Source organism: Canis lupus, chromosome 35 (assembly GCF_003254725.2).
Source record: "Canis lupus dingo isolate Sandy chromosome 35, ASM325472v2, whole genome shotgun sequence".
Lineage (NCBI taxonomy): Eukaryota > Metazoa > Chordata > Mammalia > Carnivora > Canidae > Canis > Canis lupus.
In genome coordinates, this window is record NC_064277.1 from 9,739,064 (window position 1) to 9,758,113 (window position 19,050).

Below are 19,050 nucleotides of genomic sequence, written 5' to 3' on the forward strand. Positions count from 1 at the left end.
ATTCAGTAATTGCTATCTCCAAGAAACAGCATCTTTAGTTCAAATATAAAAGACAAGATTGTAGAATCCAGTGGGTGAGCAAATGGGTGTTCAATGTTCAATTTTTTTTTCAATGTTCAATTTTTTTTTCAACTTTTCTCTATGTTTACAATTTTAATAATTAAGGGCTTGGTGGAAATCATCAATGACACAGGGAATGAAATATTTAGAAAAGTGAGGAACTTGTTCTGGGAAGAAGTTAAAGACTATCTTGCTTTCATGGTTTCTCCTCTTGCATTCTTTCACACACTCTATGGGAGGTGAATCAGATCTGTCCTCCTATGTCTACACTTGAAGTGGGAGCCGGGATTCTATGTCTAATAACATCGTAGGACATGTGAGGTCATGGCTCAGCCACATGCCCTGGCTCCACCAGCCCCGTTGTGAGTGTGGCACTTTCCTCCTACTAACAGACATGGGAGGGAAATGATCATCATTTATCTCATTTCCTTCGATCTCTTCTAAGGCTGCATTATAGAAACCACTTTTCTGTTCTAGTAGCTGGTTTACCTATTTTTTCTCTGCCCTATTTCAAGCTATGTTTTTTTCCTGAGTAACTCCAAAAAGTGCTACTCAAAACTTACATTTACATGTTTAAAAATTGCATTTGAGAAAACTCAACATTGGAAAAATCTTAATATTTTAGAATTTCACGTAAGAGGAAAATCGGGCTTCAAAATAAGCAAATTTCGATTTTATGCTCGTGAAAGAGAAGCAAACACATTCCTATTTATTCTACCTTACAATCAAAAAATCATATCTTGACTAATGGCACTATTTTCATTAGTAAGATTCACACTACCCCCCCCAACCCCTTGCCTCATGAAATATACAGAGAGAGAAGATGTGCTACCAAATAAGAAAGTTAGTAGACAATTACAACCACTGTAATGAATTTATATCTTTACAAGCAATACAAGTACTACCTAAATGATCTTTTATGAAATATAATTTGTGCTGACTTTCCTTGCTATAATTTACAGACCACTGAGTTTTAGGTAACAATTGGTAAAAAAAATTATATCTTTTTTTTAAATGTCTTTCACATTAGGTAGTAAACCTATATAAAATTTATTTTCTTTTATGACTCTATTTTTTATTTTTATTTAATTTTGATTTCTTGGTACAGTATTCAAGTCACCAACTTGTTAAATATTATGTTATGGGCTATCTATAGTTTTCTTCAAAATTTGGGTGATTGTTTAATAACTCTTTTGGATTCATTTTCAAATGTATTTATATCAGTATTTCTAAACCTTAGAAACTTTTAAAAACTTCTGATCCAAATGCCTGACCTCAAAACAATTAAATCGAAATCTCTAGGAACAGGACCTGAGCATGGGATTTTAAAAGCTTCTTTAATGATCCCAATGTAGTCAGATTTACCTCAGAATGGCACTATTTTCAGAATGAGTAGAAAGGCCATAGTTAGATTTAGATTTAGATTTATTTTCCTAACAGGAACCTATAATATCTCAAAAAAATATTTCAGCAAAACACTTTAATGGAATTCGCTAAAAGGAAAAAAAAAAATGCCAGCAGGTTCAACTTAAAATATATAGGAAACAGGAAGCCCATCACACAAGAAAGATATATAGCTGATGATTTTTAAGCCAAAACTCTATCTGTTTCCTGGAAATGTCCATATTTAATAGTTCCATCACATAGGTAGATAGATGATGGTGACAGATAAGATACATACATACATAGATTAGATTAGATCGATTGAGAGCCACCTTGTCAGTTAGCTAGACAGACAGATACACACAGACTGGGAAAAGTCACACATGTAAATTAGCAAGAAAAAAATAGCATTTTATATTACAGGCACTGTAGAAAGACATCATAGGAAGAATAGATTTGGACATTTAGGACAGAAATAGACTAAAGTTGTGCTAGAATGCTTTAAACTTAATGTATGCTGCCATTTTTTTTTTATTTTCCATGGTGTTTGCTTAGAATGAATTTATGCAATGACATTTCTGCTAAAAAAAAAAAAACTTGGTTAGAAAATATATCTCCAAATAAAGACCAATAAATGGTATGTGCCCAAGGATTTTTTTTGGGGGAGTGTTTTTTGTTTTTAATTTTTGTGGTAAATAAGACAGCATGCTTTGAAGTGATAATGGCCATTTTATCCTGTGGAAATGTGGGTCATTAATTATCTTTTTTATGAGCACATGCCTGTCTCATCAAATAAATGGCAAGCATCCAGAAGGCAGAGACTATATCTAACCTCTCGTGTATCCTTAGAATAAGCATTGCCCAACACACAATAGTAGCTCAGTTAGTATTTCCGATAAAGAAACATAGCCTTATACCCAAGCTGGTGAGAAAGTTCAGCTCCAGCAGAAACAGATTGTAAACTGAGAGTTGAAGGACTTGGGTGCCTTTTCTGGGCCACTCATGACTCAGAAGGTTGAATTAAATTTTCTTTAAGATTTCTGCCCATTCTAGAATTGTATTCCTTATTTGTAGATATCAATTTAATCAGTATCAAGAAAGCATTAGGATGTGATTGCTTTTACAGATTTATGATACTTATTGAAATTTTCAATAGCCCAAAAGTAAGGTGAAGGCTAGAAATAAGAGCTTTAGAAAAATTCTAAGTTCTTTTTCCACTTACAAAATCATATTACAAACCTGAAAGTAGAGATTGCACAGCCAGTGGTCCAAGTCCAGGCAAATCAAATCTTCCATTTTCTTGAAGTTGTCAAGTGTCTGGTCATAATGTCCCCGGAGAAGGGGACACTTGAATTTTCCCTCCACTACATCAAAGTTGTTATCACACAAAGGGAAGGCTGCCCAGCCCATAACGCATTCAAAAGAAACATGTTTCCCACGAAGGAGACAGAGTTCAAACAAGAAAGCCATGCCGGGTTTCACATCTTTCTTAGGAGGGAGTACCTGGGAAAAGATATCAAGACAAGGGAACGTTAAGATACTTATACATAGAAACGTGCTATAGTCAATGAAGTTTATATATTATTTAGAATTAAGTAAAAAGTGGGTTTTTTAAGATTTTATTTATTTATTCATGAGAGACACAGAGAAAGAAGCAGAGACATAGGCAGAGGGAGAAGCAGGCTCCCTGTGGGAAGCCCTATGAAGGACTCGATCCCAGGACCCCAGGATCATGACCTGAGCCAAAGGCAGACACCCAACCACCTAGGTGCTCCCAAAAGTGGGTTTTACTTCTATTTTTGCCCTTAAAAATTTGCCATTGTCAATAATGCTGCAATAAACAAAAGGGGGGGGGAATATATTCTGTCAAATTAGTGTTCTTGTTTTCTTTGGGTAAATACCCAGTAATGAAATCATTAGATCACATGGTATTTCTCTTTTTTTGTGGGGCGGGGAGGAAGGAATTTCACACTGGTTTCCACAGAAGCATTATTATAATAGCCAAGATATGGAAGCAACCTAAGAGCCCACTGGGAAACAAATACATAAGATGAGATATATACATATAATGGAATATTATACAGGCATAAAAAGGATGAGATCAGAGGTTCCTGGGTGGCTCAGCAGTTGAGCGTCTGCCTTTGGCTCAGGGCGTGATCCCAGGATCTGGGATGGAGTCCCACATGGGGCTCCCTGCATGGAGCCTGCTTCTCCCTCTGCCTGTCTCTGTCTCTCTCTGTGTGTCTCTCTTATAAATAAATAATTTTTTTTAAAAAAAAAGGATGAGATCATGCCATTTGCAACAACATGGATGGAGCCAGTGGGTAAATCAGACTGAGAAAGACAAATTCTATATGAGTTCACATATGTGGAATCTCAAACAAACAACAACGACAACAAAACAAATAACCATCGAATAAAGAGACAAAAAGCAGAATCAGACCCGTAAACACAGAGAAACAAATTGATGGTTGTCAGAGGGGAAGGGGATGAGAGCATGGGCAAAATGGGTGAAGGGGAGTGGGAGATACACAGGCTTCCAGTTATGGACTGAGTAAGTCACAGGAACTAACAGCACCGCATAAGGGACATAGTCAGTGATAATGGTAATTGGGTTGTATAGTGGCCCATGACATAGCTTCCTATGATGAGCACAGCACAACGTTTAAACTTGTCAGTTCACTGTGTTATACACTTGAAACTGATGGAACATTATATGTCAACTATGCTCAAAAAAAAAATTAAATAAAAATTCACTATTGGATGCATTTATATAAATTCCAGCCCAAAGGAATTGAGCAACCATGGCATCATGAATATGTAAACCAAACAGGACAAATTTGATGCTGCCAATTTAAGATTCTGCACCTTATGAGCTTTGGGAATCAATCTTGTAATAAGTTAACCTAACACCACATACTGTACGTTCAGCCCTTTTTTGCTTGAGCTGGTACTTCTCTTGTATAACTACTTCTATCAGTTGTCACGATCATTGTTTTACTCTCCTGTCACTCATCTTTGTAGTGCTCATGTACCCAGCACGGCGCTTCATATGGAAGAAATGCTTTTCAAAAAAAAAAAAAAAATGGTTGAAAAAACTATCATACTCCAGAGAAACTAACCCCAGGCATGATGATAGCTTGAATTACTATTACAAGGTCTACCTCTTTAAGGAAAAATAGTGTCCTATTTTGACTATCCCGTTTATTTCAATAGACACTATAATACACATCACTGTGTTATCAGTTTGTTGGTGTTCAATAAACAGTGCTAGGTATAAAGATGAATGAAATGATCAGATTGACCAAACCATCATTCCGGTCCCCAGTTGTAGAGATGGAGCTTGTGCTTTGACCTTTTAAAAAAGAATTTTAGGAAAGTGCGAGACATGAATAATCCTTTTTTTTAAAAATAGAGTATAGGTTTGGGTTTCATTTTAAAATTCTATGTGAATAACTATAAATGGGCAAAGACAGGGACTTCCCTAAGACTATTTTATAGCAATATATTTAGCCAAAAGTCTGTAGGCATATTTTATATGATTTATGTAAATATTCCAAGACTTAGTTTATGTTTTAAATGAAACAGAAGCATCTGTTGAAAAATACCATAACCCTGTGGCAGCTGCTATTAAACCATTAACAGGATCAGGTTTCATTTAAACCAGATTTACCATTTTCTACAACAGCCCATGGGAAAGCTAAAAACATTAGACACAAATTACTGACAAAAGAGATTCTTAATCAAGCCATACTTTTCATTTGGCTATTTGGCTGTGAGTAACCTTTGTGATAAGAAAATAAAAGCTAAATGAGAAGGAAGAAGAGGAAAAAATGGAGTCAGAAACCTGTTTTGGATCATCATTTAAAAATAAAGCTGAACTGATGTCATTACAATGATTTTTATCTATTCTCAATCCTGCCTTTCGAAGCACCCCTCTCATACTAACCTGATCTAACTCAGTGATATGTTTGAAGTAGATAAAGCAAAATTTGGGTGGTACTGACCCAATTCTATTGTTAAGTTTCTGTGGTCTCAGGCTAGTCACTTCTTTTTTTGCATCAAGTCTTTGATGCACTCAAGTCTCCTCACCATTAAAGACCAGGAGAGGAGCCTGGGTGGCTCAGTCCATTGAGCGTCTGACTCTTGGTTTCAGCTCAAGTCATGATCTCAGGGTCATGAGATCAAATCTCTCTCTAGGGTTCTGTGCTCAGCACAGAGTCTACTTGAGATCCTCTCTCCCTTCCCCTTTTCCCCCTCTCTTTCTCTAGAATAAGTAAATGACATTTTAAAAATAAAACAAATAAAAGATGAGGATATAAGTATCTTCCTCACAGAATTGACACAACTATCAGGTTGGACAATAAATATAAAAATGGTCAGAAAAAACATGAAATGCATATAACTATTATTATTCTTTTATTGTTATGCTAAGACTTTATCTCCACTATTTCTAAGATGAGCTAGATTACAATTTATTTAATAAAGAAGAAAAGAATATATCAAGGTTAAAGTTCACCTCTAGATGTATCAAACACCAATATCATTTCGTGTATGAGAACAACAGTTCAAGTCTACCAAACATAACCCGTTACCATCAGGCAGCATGTGTCTGCTGTAACATCGTCAATAAGAGTCCAGTCCTCATGCACAAAAGGAAACTCCACAGCAACCTATTTTACAAGATAGAAGAGTCCCACACAACTACCTTGACAGCTGTAAAAAATAATAATAATAATAAGTACATGAACTTGACAAAATTTAGTCACTGATATTGATTGAAAAGGAGGATAAGAGCTATATGTTATAAAATAAAGGCATTTATTTTATCTGACAATACTTGTCTTATTTATTCTTTTAGTGTCTTTCCCTCACCCTGTATCATAGGAGAAATGTGCCGCTCTATGTGTAGCTTGGGACTCATTCTTTTCCTCTTTTGGCAACAAAGGATCACTAAGTTTCATTGTGTCTCTCAGAGGATCCTTTCCACAAACCTGAATACTTCCAAAGCTGTCTTATGATGTGATATTTCCATGAACATTTTTTAAAGATTTTATTCATTTATTTGAGAGAGAAAGAGAACACAGGTGGAGGGGAGGGTCAAAGGGAAGGGAATAGCAGGCTTCCCACTAAGCAGGGAGCTGGATGCGGGGCTCCACCTGGGATCATGACCTGAGCCAAAGTCAGAGGCTTAACCAACTGAGCCATCCAAGTGCACCCATGAGCATTTTTCAATAGCTTTCTAATTGAATGCTATACAATGAAGGAAATTAATGTATCAACTAGTCTCTGCCAACCACCAACGCCATCTCATCACGAGAGTCCTGAGGATTGGGGGGTCATAATGTCCCTTATTTTCTGAGTACCAAAAAGAGCATACTTTCTGAAGAAAAGACACTGCAAAACTAAATTTCACTGGGTGATGCAGTTCATCTTCCATATCACAGAAACTGCATGTGAAAGGAGAGTAATGAACAAGCCAAATCCAAGAAGCAAGCAAGAATATTGAAGGCTGAAGGATGCATGGAAAATTGGAAGAGAAAGTAAAATTCTTCCCACTTGAACACCAAATACTTTCAAATACTTTGAAAGTGAAGCAAATCAGAGAGGATTAGGGTAGTCTTACAAAATCATGAAAATGAAAAAAAAAAAAACAAAATCATGAAAATGTATATTAATAAAGTATTCTTCAATTTTCTGGACTTTCTGGAATTTTGCAAAGAATTGTTATTTTTATAATCAGAAAAAAAAACTAACAAGTGATTTCAAAAACAGCAGCCCTTCAGGGCGCCTGGGTGGCTCAGACAGTTTAGCAGCCACCTTCAGCTCAGGTTATGATCCAGAGTCCTGGGATCAAGCTCTGCCTTGGGTTCCCTGTTGTGGGGAGCCTGCTTCTCCCTTTCCCTCTGCCACTCCCCCTGCTTGTGCTCTCTCCCTCTCTCATTCTGTCTCTCAAATGAATAAGTAAAATCTTTGTTAAAAAGTGAAATGAAATGAAATTTTAAAAAGCACAGAACTTCAAAGTTCTGCTTCTGCTTATGAGAGGAACCACCATAAATGACCAAAGTTCTCCCTATAACAAAGAAAAAACACCAGCTAAATTACACAATTAGGTATATTCTTAAACCCATGGGGGAACTGAGGACACAAAGAAACTGAGGGAAATTAAATCTTGGAGATGGATAAGCCTTTCATACATGAGCGAGGACTAGAGAGAGGCTTTAATCTCAGGGAACAGGTGAGGGAGCAGACCTGTCATTGGGTGGGAGACTTTAGAGGTCAAAAGAGAAACTGGCCGAATGTTTAGCCATCTTGGACTAACGTGGAATATTGAATACATAGGAGCCCCAGATACACATCGAGTCCTCACTATCCACCAACCTGAGGACTTGTATCCGGTGCTCAGCAGCATGTGGGTAATTGGATCCAGAGTGAGAGTCAACGAAAGATCTCCAGTGGCACTGGAAATCTTGAGGCAGGACCAAGGAGCTGAGCAGAATCCTGCAGTTACATGATGTTTGGATACCAAGCCAGGCTGGAAGGAGGAATCCTTTGTACCTCAACACTTCTGAAAGCCAGTGATGAATTAAAACTAACTAGAGCTATAACTTAACCCAAACCTAGCTTAATTCTAACCAGAGAAACCATCCCCTCACCCTAAATTCCTGACACAGACAGCTTTTCAGTAGGGGATAAATATTTTCTTCTTTAGTCTGTATAATTCCTTTCTACATGTCTGGCCCACAGTGCAAAACTACAAGACATCCACAGAAGCAGGAACATGTGATGTCTAGACAAAAGACAACAGCCAATGGAAACTGACCCACAGCTGACCCAGACGTTAGAATTAACAAAGACATTGAACAATCATAACCAGGATAACAAAATGGAGGAAAAGACAGAAATAACTAGTGAAAGGGAAGAAACTCCAAGAGAGAACTTGTAAAAAGTCTAGAAAAAATATACATATCATAAAATACTTGAAATAAAAAGTTTATTGGGTGGACTTCACAGTAGAAATGACATAGCAGGAAAAGGATAGATGAACTCAAAGAAAAACTGATAAAATATTCTATCTGAGGAACAAAGATATAATGAATGAAAAAAGAAAAAGCCAGATCACAGCATGTGATCTTTTTTTTTTTCCTGAAGGAAAAAGTGGAAGCCAATTGTGCAGAGAAGAAATTTTGAAGCGATGATGGCTTAGAACTTTCCAAAACTGCTGAAAGACATCAACCCACAAAACCAAAAGGCTCAGAAAACCCTGACAAGATGAAATTTATTTTTTTAATATTTTATTTTATTATTTATTCATGAGAGACACACAGAGAGAGAGACAGAGACACAGGTGGAGGGAGAAGCATGCTCCATGCAGGGAGCCTGACATGGGACTCGATCCCAGGTCTACAGGATCACGCCCTCGGCCGAAGGCGGTGTTAAACCACTGAGCCATGGGGGCTGCCCAAACAAGATGAAATTTTAAAAAGCACATAATACCTAGGCTTCTCATAGACAAACTACTAAATATCAAACATAAAACATCTTAAAAATATAGAACCATCTTTGATATGTAACAGAAAAGTTTATTATTGGCTGTCAAAGGGTCATACTTGGTCAAGTATCAATGTTTCCTTACTTCACAAGTCCTGAATGTAATATAAAAATATTTATATCATACAGAAAACTCTACTTTCCTACTTTCTTTTTGTTGTTGTTGTTCTATACTCTGGTTATATGAAGTTATTCTTGTCTCTGGCACTGAATAAAAGGTGTCCAGAAACTTTTGTTAAGAGTAAACTCCACTCTTTGCTTCTTGGTAGGCTGTTTCTTGCCTGCCTGACATCTTATTATCACCTTATATTTACCATATAACTAGTAATTCCTTAGCACCACATTAAAGTCCTAATGCAGCCTCACCAAAATGTAACTTCCTAGTATTCTTATTAAACATACATATAGGGACGCCTGGGTGGCTCAGCGGTTGAGCAACTGCCCCTGGCTCAGGGTGTGATCCTGGAGACCCAGGATCGAGTCCCACATCAGGCTCCCTGCCTGGAGCCTGCTTCTCCCTCTGCCTATGTCTCTGCCTCTCTCTCTTTGTGTCTCTCGTGAATAAATAAATAAAATCTTAAAAATTAATAAAATAAACATACATATATTAAAATATATAATACATACACATCCATATTAAGTATTGTCAAAATTATCTTCTTGAATATCTGCCCATCACACACACACACACACACACACACACACACACACACACAGAGTCTATTATTTTTTCATTAAAGCCTCTTTCTCAGGAAATCTTTCTTTCTCTCCCAAGTTCTGCTTATTAATAACCAAAGAATCTTGGGGTCTTCAGTTTGAACAATATCTTTGAGGTAATAATTTCTAATCTTCAGGTTCTCAAGCAGAAGTATAGGTAGAGATACTGATGAGCCACAGACATGGGCTAGGAGACTTCTATGTTTTCATAACAATTACTAAGATAGTCTAAGAACTTTAAAGTACTTAAACATAAAGTTAATAATTGTAATAATAAGAAAAGAGTTGTAAATATATAATGACCTCAGAAAAGGCCATTTTAGAAATTTTGTTGAAGAATACAGATTATGTAATAAAAATACTGGTGGCATATACAAAGCAAAAATTGCAAAACCGTGTTATAGTCAATCCCTTGCTCAGTTAGAAATCTGTTCTATAGTATGTAAGACCACTGTTCATTCTCTACCTGAACCCTACACTGATGGGAAGGTTTTTGTCAATTCAAAGATAAATCAATGTGTGAACAGCTCTAACTGTTCGGAAGCTCATCAATAGGAATGATGTCATGATGTCATTAATGTTGTTAGTTAATATTTCTAGCTCTTCAGCTTTTTTTAAGATTTTTAAAAATTTATTTGACAGAGAGAGAGAGCAAGAGAGCACAAGCAGGGGGAGGAGAAGAAGGAGAGGGAGAAACTGGCTCCCCGCTGAGCAGGGAGCCTGATGCAAGTCTCAATCCCAGAACCCTGGGATCATGACCTGAGCCAAAGGCAGAAGCTTAACCCACGGAGCCACCCAGGTGCCCTAGCTCTTCACCTTCTAAGCATACAGTAGGATTGCACTTCCAAGTTCCTTGGTGGTTAGGTGGCCCCTTTGATTAGCTCTGGTCAGTGATCCTTAGGTGAATGTACCAAGTATACTTCTAGGCTGGAACATTTATTCTTGATTCTAGACCCTGGAGAGTTCTCTTTTTCTGTCCTTTGCCACAGCAACAAATGATTTTCTAGATGGTGATCTCTCAACCGGTCTTTGATTAGAATGAGAATAGGTAAAACAGAACCCCTCACTCTCCTGAGGTAGACATGGCGCTTAAGGGAAAAATTAACTTCTATTGTAGTAAGCTACTTAGATGTCATGAGGGTATTTTGTTACCATAGAAAAACCCAGCTAAAACAGACTGACTCACTGGCCCTGCTTTACTCCAGTCCAGTCTCAGAAGTTCTATAAAGATGATTATTGTGCCAAAAAAGCCTCTGAGCCACAGGTTTAAGTCACCAGAGATGGAGTCAAGGGTGTAGTGGCTTTTGTCAGGTTCATAACAAAGTCAGTAATAGAAGAACATGCAAATACTCATATAATCTGACTTCCATAGAGAAGCAGAACACTCAATAGTGCTTAAACTGTTCTGGGAAAGTCTACCATGGTGTGCTTGCACGGGGCTTTGATTCCATTTCTTCTAAATGCATCTTAAATAGTTCTCTTGACTTTACGTATTGATTACTCCAATCCTAATTGTTCAATCCCATCCTAATTGCTCCCCTGCTTTAAAAGAGAAGCTATATATCCTAGTGGTTAAAATCATGGGCTTTGGCATCAGACAAACATGAGATCAAATCCCAATGTGCCACTTAAGTAGGTAATCTACCATCTTCTGGATCTTGCTTTTACCCCTGATTAAATGCCTGTGGTAGTAGTTGGGGGTGTAGGAGGAGGGAGGGCAGAGATGACAAGGAAAGGTAAGAGAATGGGTAATAAACTAAACACTGTCTTCCAGGACTAATATTCCAAGGAATAAGGGGAGTCCAGGAAGTAAATAGATACACTTAATTTGCAGCAGAAATCGCAAAATAATCCTTTTGAGACAGACAACTCTGGACAGATGAGTGGGAACTGATGCCACAACACAGGGTAATCTAGGTTATCCAGTGAGAATTTTATAGTACCATTACTTTCCTTTCCAATCCCTCAGCCAAGATAAATAAATAGGCAAATTAGCTCTAATCCCCAGTCTTTCTGCTGTGGGATAAAAGAAAGTAATTATTCTTGGAAACTTATCTTGGACTAGGGATCAAGGACAGAGAGTGGTGACAGCTACAACTGTCATAGCTTCTGAGAGAAAATCTTACATCCTATACCACTGGAAAACCATGCAGTCTCATGTGCAAATGTAATATTTCCCATTCCTTGTCTTAGAAAATTGATTTTTTGTTTGTTTTCCTTAATCCTAAAAGGTAGTATATCAATTGTTAATGTTTGTTGAAAGTTTGTGTAATGCAAGTCACCTTTTGAATCATTTTATCCTTGTCAGTTCAATCACCACAATAATTCTATGAAGTAGATTTTATTATCAACTCCATTTTATGGATGACATGAGACAGAGACCAAGCTTAAGGTCACATGGAAAAGAGATGTAAAGGATGGAGTTGGTTCCTGACTTTTGGCAAACTACTGCAGAGCCATTCACGCTACTATGGTATCTGACTGTAAGAGGTGCAACATCAGAAAGCCTACCTTGGATTCACAGAGAAGGCCCAAGAACATTCTTCTCTGCCCTATTTACTTTTCTTCCTGATTCCTATACACTAAGGATCTAGGGCTCTTCCTCCACATGTTTCAGCCTGTTCTCTCTTAAATTGTTCACTTTGAGTTCTGACATTGAAAGTAGACATGGGGCTTACCAATAAAAAAAAATTTTACTACAATAAAATCCCATTCTCCAGGATCCTTAAAGAATGAGTCTTTCTGAAGGGTTAGATTCACAGGATAGCTTACAAATTAGTAATTCTGAATTAAAACCTTCCTGAAATGGGTCCTCAACTCTCCAATCCCTCAAAATTTATGGTCCCTTCATTCAATTTTTTGATTTCTGAACAACTAACATAATAATTTGAGGAACATCAACAATCATACAATGACACCCTCGAGGCTCTAGACTAGTAGCCCCTCAAATTTAATTTGTAAATAAAGTTAGAGTGCTTATTAAAAATACAGATTTCCAGGTCTCATCCTCATCCTTGAATCAGTAAGTTTGTGATGAGGCTTGGGAATCTGAATTTTAATAAGCATGCCAAGGTAAAGATAATTCAGGTGGTCCTTCAGATTACACTTTGAGTATCACCATCCAGTATGGACACAGAGATAAGACAGGTTTGTGTGTCCTTGATCATACGACTTGAACAGCTTAGGGCAACCACATTTCTGTCTAAAATCAAACCAATTCAAACCTGAATAATTATAGGCTTAAAAATATGACCTTTCCCCCTTTTCCCATCAAACATGACTGAAATCAAGAGGAAATATATGGCATGTCATCTCATTATATCGAAATTCCATTACCTGACCTCAACCTCAATATGTCATAACTCATCTCTTCACATGCTACTCAAATGTTCAACTAAGAATATTTCACTCTAGGGAGATGGCAAAATCTAATTGAATATTTTAATTTAGAAAATTCAGTTCTGGGATTTCTAACCCCCCCGTTTTTTTTTTTTTTTTTTAACGTGAAAACAAAAAGTTGAATTTTCTTTTCAGTTTCTCCTTGTTAGGCAAAAGATAAATTTTCCCTTCATTGTCCCTGAGAGTTGAACACATTGGGGAAAAATTGGGCACAGCCCATTACTTTTACAAACCCCAGTGATTGAGCCCCAATGCACAAAAAGATGGCATTTCTGAACATCTGCAGCATGATTAGATCAAAGACCAACAAATTAACCACAAATGGTTTTACAAGGAGCAGGCAAATATATCATTTGGAAAGGAGAAAACTTTTGGCAATGATTGCTAATCAACGTTTTTCCTTTGGGCAACCCACTTCGTACCAAAGACATCTCGTAATATTAGTAACACCTGGGCAGCATTTTTTACTTTACAAAGCTCTTACATGTACATTATCACATATGATCTGCATATCAATCCTATTATAACATTGATATTAGCCCATTTTACAGGTGATAGCACAAAGATTTAGGAAAGTTATGATTTGCTCACATTTTCCCAGCTATTAAATTGTTTATTTGACTGTATAAAAAATGATACCCAACTTTACCACCTCCCTCCCTCCTTCCATTCATTCATTCACATCCATTTTATTAAGTGCCCATATTGTACTTAGCACCATTTTTGGCACTAAGAATAAAAATAATCGAATGAAGACAAACAAGCTTCCTATTCTCTTTGAGCTACAGTCTGGTGCAGGAGGGAATAATGGATAAAAAATAAGAATTCTAATAGTAATAAATGCTCTAATTTATCACTACTGATATTAAAATAACCAAGATAAAATAGTGATATACTAGAAAATGACCGGAAAAGGAACTATTCTGTTAAACAAATCTAGTCTAAGAAAGTAACACTTAACCTGAGACCAGCTGTCATAGTTGAAGGATGAACCCTCCTAAGCAGGAAGCCACAACTAATTCCATGGCCTTGCAACAAGAATGAGCTGGTTGTGCTCAGAGAATGGAAAGGCGTGAGGCTGGAGGGAAACACACAAGCAGAAAAGTATGAAATAATATTAAAGAAGAGGATAGAGACCAAATCACATAGGTTTGAAGGCTCAGGTAAGGAATTTGGATTTTATTCTAAATGCAATGGAGGGCCACTAGAAGATCTTAAGCAGAGGCTCAACATGACCTGATTTGTAGTTTACTAGATTGACCTTCATTGGTCCTTGAGTTAATGATGTTTTTGTTTGAACAGAAATTATTTTCCTGTCTCCACCATGAGCTTTGAGAGGTCCATCGGTAGAAATGTCATTGACTACTGCTTGTACATGTATGAGGTTGACAAATAGGAAAAGATAACCAACCCTTTTCTTCGCAATGAACAGCCCACGTGACCTTGCAGAAATTCTTTACCCTACTCAGCCCTTTGTGACTTCACTCGGTGTTCATACGAGAATTAGGGCCTTAAAAGTAATTGTAAAGCATTTTGTATAGATGTTGAAATATTAAGACATATTCCCTCTGAATGTGAGTTCAAATATAGAAGCAAGTTTCTCCTCTTTAGAGAATTCAAAATGATTTGATTGTTGAATTGCATGCAAAATGAACAAGAACTACTATTTTGTAACTAGGGCATTCTTAACTCTGAATACATCAGATGTGAACAGATGTAGAGAACAGACACAAAGGGCAAAGATGGATTTATGGCATTTCAAAAGCATTTGCAATAAAATAAAGAATGTCAATCTGCATAAAACACCAAAATTTTTTTAAAGCTAAAAAAAAATTTCCAACTAAAAGGCAGATAATAGTTGACTATTTAAAGTCTGCAATGAGATTAGAATTTTTAGATTTATCCATTTTAGAAATATTTGGGACAACCACATTTCTAGGTACTAGAGAAACAGCAGAATATACCCAAGTTATGGACAAAATACACCCAAGTTCCTACTCCTAAGAAGTTGGTATTCTAGTGCTACCAAATATTCTTAAGATTAAATGACCATCTGCCCATATCATGTAATGTAAGAGTCTCATTCCCAAATATTCGTTTACTATATGATACAAAACCTTTCCTCCAAAAGGACAGAGGAAGAAACTCAAAAGAGAGAGGGACTTGGCTTAGAAATAAAAATAAATCTGGTAAAAATACAAAGAAATATAATAGGATCGATGATGACTTTAGAGATATGGAAAAACCAGTATTTCAGTTCTTGTTGCTTCCTTTAGGGTGGATTGTGAACTTCAGTATTTGGCCTGTGGGATCATTCACACCTGGGTTGCAATTTCAGCTTCATACATCTGGGCAAGTCCTCATCTCTAAAACCTCAGTTTCTCTTATCTGTGAAATGGGTTTAACAATAGGTTGGGTTGCATGAAGTTTGCATGATAGGGTGGGGTAAGCATATAGGAAAGAACCTGACATCCTGCAGGCATTCAATCATACCCTTTTCTTCCTCTCTTCCAGAGACTATGAGGCACGGTGATAAAATGACTTTCCACACTGATGAACTTGAAACCCTTCACAGCATTCAGCAGCAAGGAGTAGAGTCAAAATAGCATCAAAGAGGGATCCCTGGATGGCTCAGCATTTTAGCACCTGCCTTCAGCCCAGTGCGTGATCCTGGAGTCCTGGGATCAAGTCCCACAGTCAGGCTCCCTGCATGGAGCCTGCTTCTCTCTCTGCCTGTGTCTCTCCCTCTTCTTGAAGGGATGTTTTGAAGAACTAGAGGAACATAACACAGAGGGAAACAGAGAGCATTCTAGATGGTGGATTATTATTATGATAAAAATAGTTATAGCAAAGAATTATTTCCTATATGCAACCCATTATGCTCAACAATTTATATACTATATTAATGCTCACAAAATCCCTGTGAATTAGGTATTAGATTCCCATTGTACAGATGAGGGAACTGAGGCCAGTGAGATTAAATATTTTCCTGAAGTGTTGAATGCTTACCAGAACCAGACCACTGCCAAGAACAGGACACCCCATGACCACCCACGCCATTCAGGAAAAGCTATTTGCAATGTAGGTTCTCACAAGTCTGGGGACCCCTTGACCAGAAGTAACCCTTTCAAGAACTGACCCCCCCAAAACAAAACAGCCTCCCTCCAACTGACATAATGGAAAACTCTCCAAAGCTGCATAATATAATATACTACAGGGCTATTCATTATTAATGGTAATAATCAATAATCAATAAAAGCAATCATGCTCAGTCTCTGGTTTTCCTAAGACTGCTCCTTCCTATGAGTTATTAAAATCATTTCAATTTTTTGATATTAAATGTCACATAGAAAATAACCTCTCGCAAAATGTTGGGTTCATCATATTTTAAGAATTAATACTTTAGGTCATTTTAATCAGTTTCTGATATATGCAGTTTTCAGAAAGCACTTCAGGGAAGAACACTGTGGCCATGACTAATAATGACAAGAATATGAACTATATTCTTCATATACATATTGGAATCAGAACATTACTGAAGTACTTTACCATCTTAAGTATTTAGGAAGCTTTAAATAAAAAATAAATTTGCCTATTTCACTGAAATTGAGCATCCTCTTTTCAGGCATAAAACTTCAAACTTATTAATTTCATGGCTATATTTTAAAATGAGTGCCGGTACCAGCTAGCTGACTGCATGATAAGTGTCTTAAAATTTCAAGAAGAGGCACTAAATTTTTCACAGTATTTTTGTTTCATTCTCAGTGTAATAAAAATATGCCACCCTTTTAATAATGAATAATAGATTCTCAGTTTGATTTACATGCATGGATTAAATGTCATGTTTGAAAAGTTGCTATTTTATTCATATTGGATTTCCCTCCAGTAAAACAAAAATGGTGCCCATCTAGTTCTATAATAATGATACCTTACCACACTGATGTATAAATATTAACTGGTTGATAGACTTCCTACAATTCTATAGATACGTGAAAGAGTCTGATAGTACAGTGAGTCTACATAGGGTTTTCTCTGGAGCTTCTGAGCCCTATAAGTGCCCTACAACCTAAACCCACCTACCTACAACATGGCTACTCCAGAGATTTAGAAGAGCCATACCTTATGTCAGTTATGCCAGATTTACACGTTGAATTCTCAAAGGTGAAAATCTATCATTGCTTCTTCTTTCCCACTGGAAAAAAGGGACTATTCACTGTCACCAGTTCTTCATGAGCCCATGGATTCATGTAGTAGGGCTGTCATAGCAAAGTACCACAGGCTGGGTGGCTTAAACAAAAGAAATTCATTCTACCATGGTTCTGGAGGCTGGAAGTCCATGGTCAGGGTGCTGGTAGGGCTTATTTCTTCTGAGGCTTCTCTCCTTATCTTGTCTCCCCCACGTTGGTCTTCCATTGGTGTGTATTTGTGCCGTAATCCCCCTTCTTATAAAGACAGCAACCATTTTGGATTAAGGCCCACCCTTTTGACCTCATTTTAACTCCTTTAAAGACCCTATCTCCAAATGCAGTCACCTTCTGAAGTTCTGGGATTTATGGCCTCAGCATATGAATGGTGGGGATGCACGGGGGTGCAAAATTCAGTCCATAACGGCCCCCTCTCTATCCACCCTCGTCTCCTATATCTACCTTCCTATACACCCATAGCATAACTAAAGGACAATCCATTTAATACAAATCCAAATGCCTTTTGGGTGACTCAAAGCTTAATTTAGAAATAAAAAGGTTCTTTTTTTTCCCCTTTAAGTACACAAGATCTAATTTATAAAAGCTACCCATGCAATTTAAAGAAAGAGTCCTGACTCTATCCTTCCAGCTCTTGATATAGTATTTGGTCACATGAGGAACTAAATAAATAAGTTCTTCAATTACTTATTGCTGCAAAAATTAGTGACTGAAAACAACATTTTACTATATCTACCATTTCTGTGGCTCAAAAAAAGAGGCATGATTCAGCAGAGTGACCCATCTACTCCACAGAGCATTGGCTGGGGCCACTTGATGCTATTTAACTGGTGGCTGGGCTCAACTGGAGGGTTCTCTCACAGACCAAGCACTGCGGCAAAGACAAATGAAAGGCCAGGCCCTGCTCAAGAGCTCTTTCTCTTATAGTCACTGAGCTTCACCTTCTGGTCTCTCTAGCAAGGGAGATTTTTAGGAATTCTTTTACACAGCACCTCTCAAGGATCTAAGAGCATGGCTTCCCATAGGACAGGAAGTGAAGCTGCCAATCTTTTAAAGTCTTTCAAAGCCAGAACTTATACCTAGAAACTGACAGCATCACTTCCATCACATTCCAATGGATAAGCAGTCACAAACTTCTCCCCTCCTCAGATTCAAGAAGAGGAAACAGAGATCTCACTTTTCAGTAGAGGGAAGAGCTAAGAAGTTTTGGCCATCTTTAATCTATCACAATGGCTTATTGGTAACTGAATAGACAACAATATGTAAAATATATTATGCAATAAGAGTAAAATTAATCTATTTGGCCATGTACATTGCAGTGACCTTTGACTAACCCAGCAACTTCCATCTGAATTAACACCAAACATGAAAGATTTCCAATAACTCAAGCAAGCTAATGTGAATTCCAAAATGCTACTCACCAGGTTTTCATATTTTTTAACTCTTTTATTACCTGGAGTTTTCCTAACTTTAAGTGCTTATTTATTTATTTTCTAAACCTACTTTTCATTTGCACAGTGAATGAATAATCAACTTAGGTTAGATGGTAATGACTAATAAAAGGATGATAAATATGTATGCAATTAATGCAGCTCCAGAACAGGAGTACATGCTTGCTGAGAGCTAGAGTTTTATGTAAACTTTTTAAAATTCTATGGTTTTCTTAATAAAGAGCTTATAGTTGTGTTCTATAATTAGGTCAAATAGAGCTATTTTCACTTAGAAACATCAAAAATAA

The 19,050-nt window shown here is 37.1% G+C and overlaps 1 protein-coding gene across 1 annotated transcript in view; it reads right to left on the reverse strand.

The window, feature by feature from the left end:
- The window catches only part of LOC112659662 (uncharacterized), a gene marked incomplete at its 3' end in the record, with an annotated part of 258,850 nt that overhangs the window by 188,066 nt on the left and 51,734 nt on the right, over window positions 1–19,050 (reverse strand). The window contains exon 6 of the mRNA XM_049106032.1: window positions 2,683–2,946. Coding sequence (XP_048961989.1) covers window positions 2,683–2,946 — 264 coding nt within the window. The remainder of the gene's footprint in view (window positions 1–2,682; window positions 2,947–19,050) is intronic.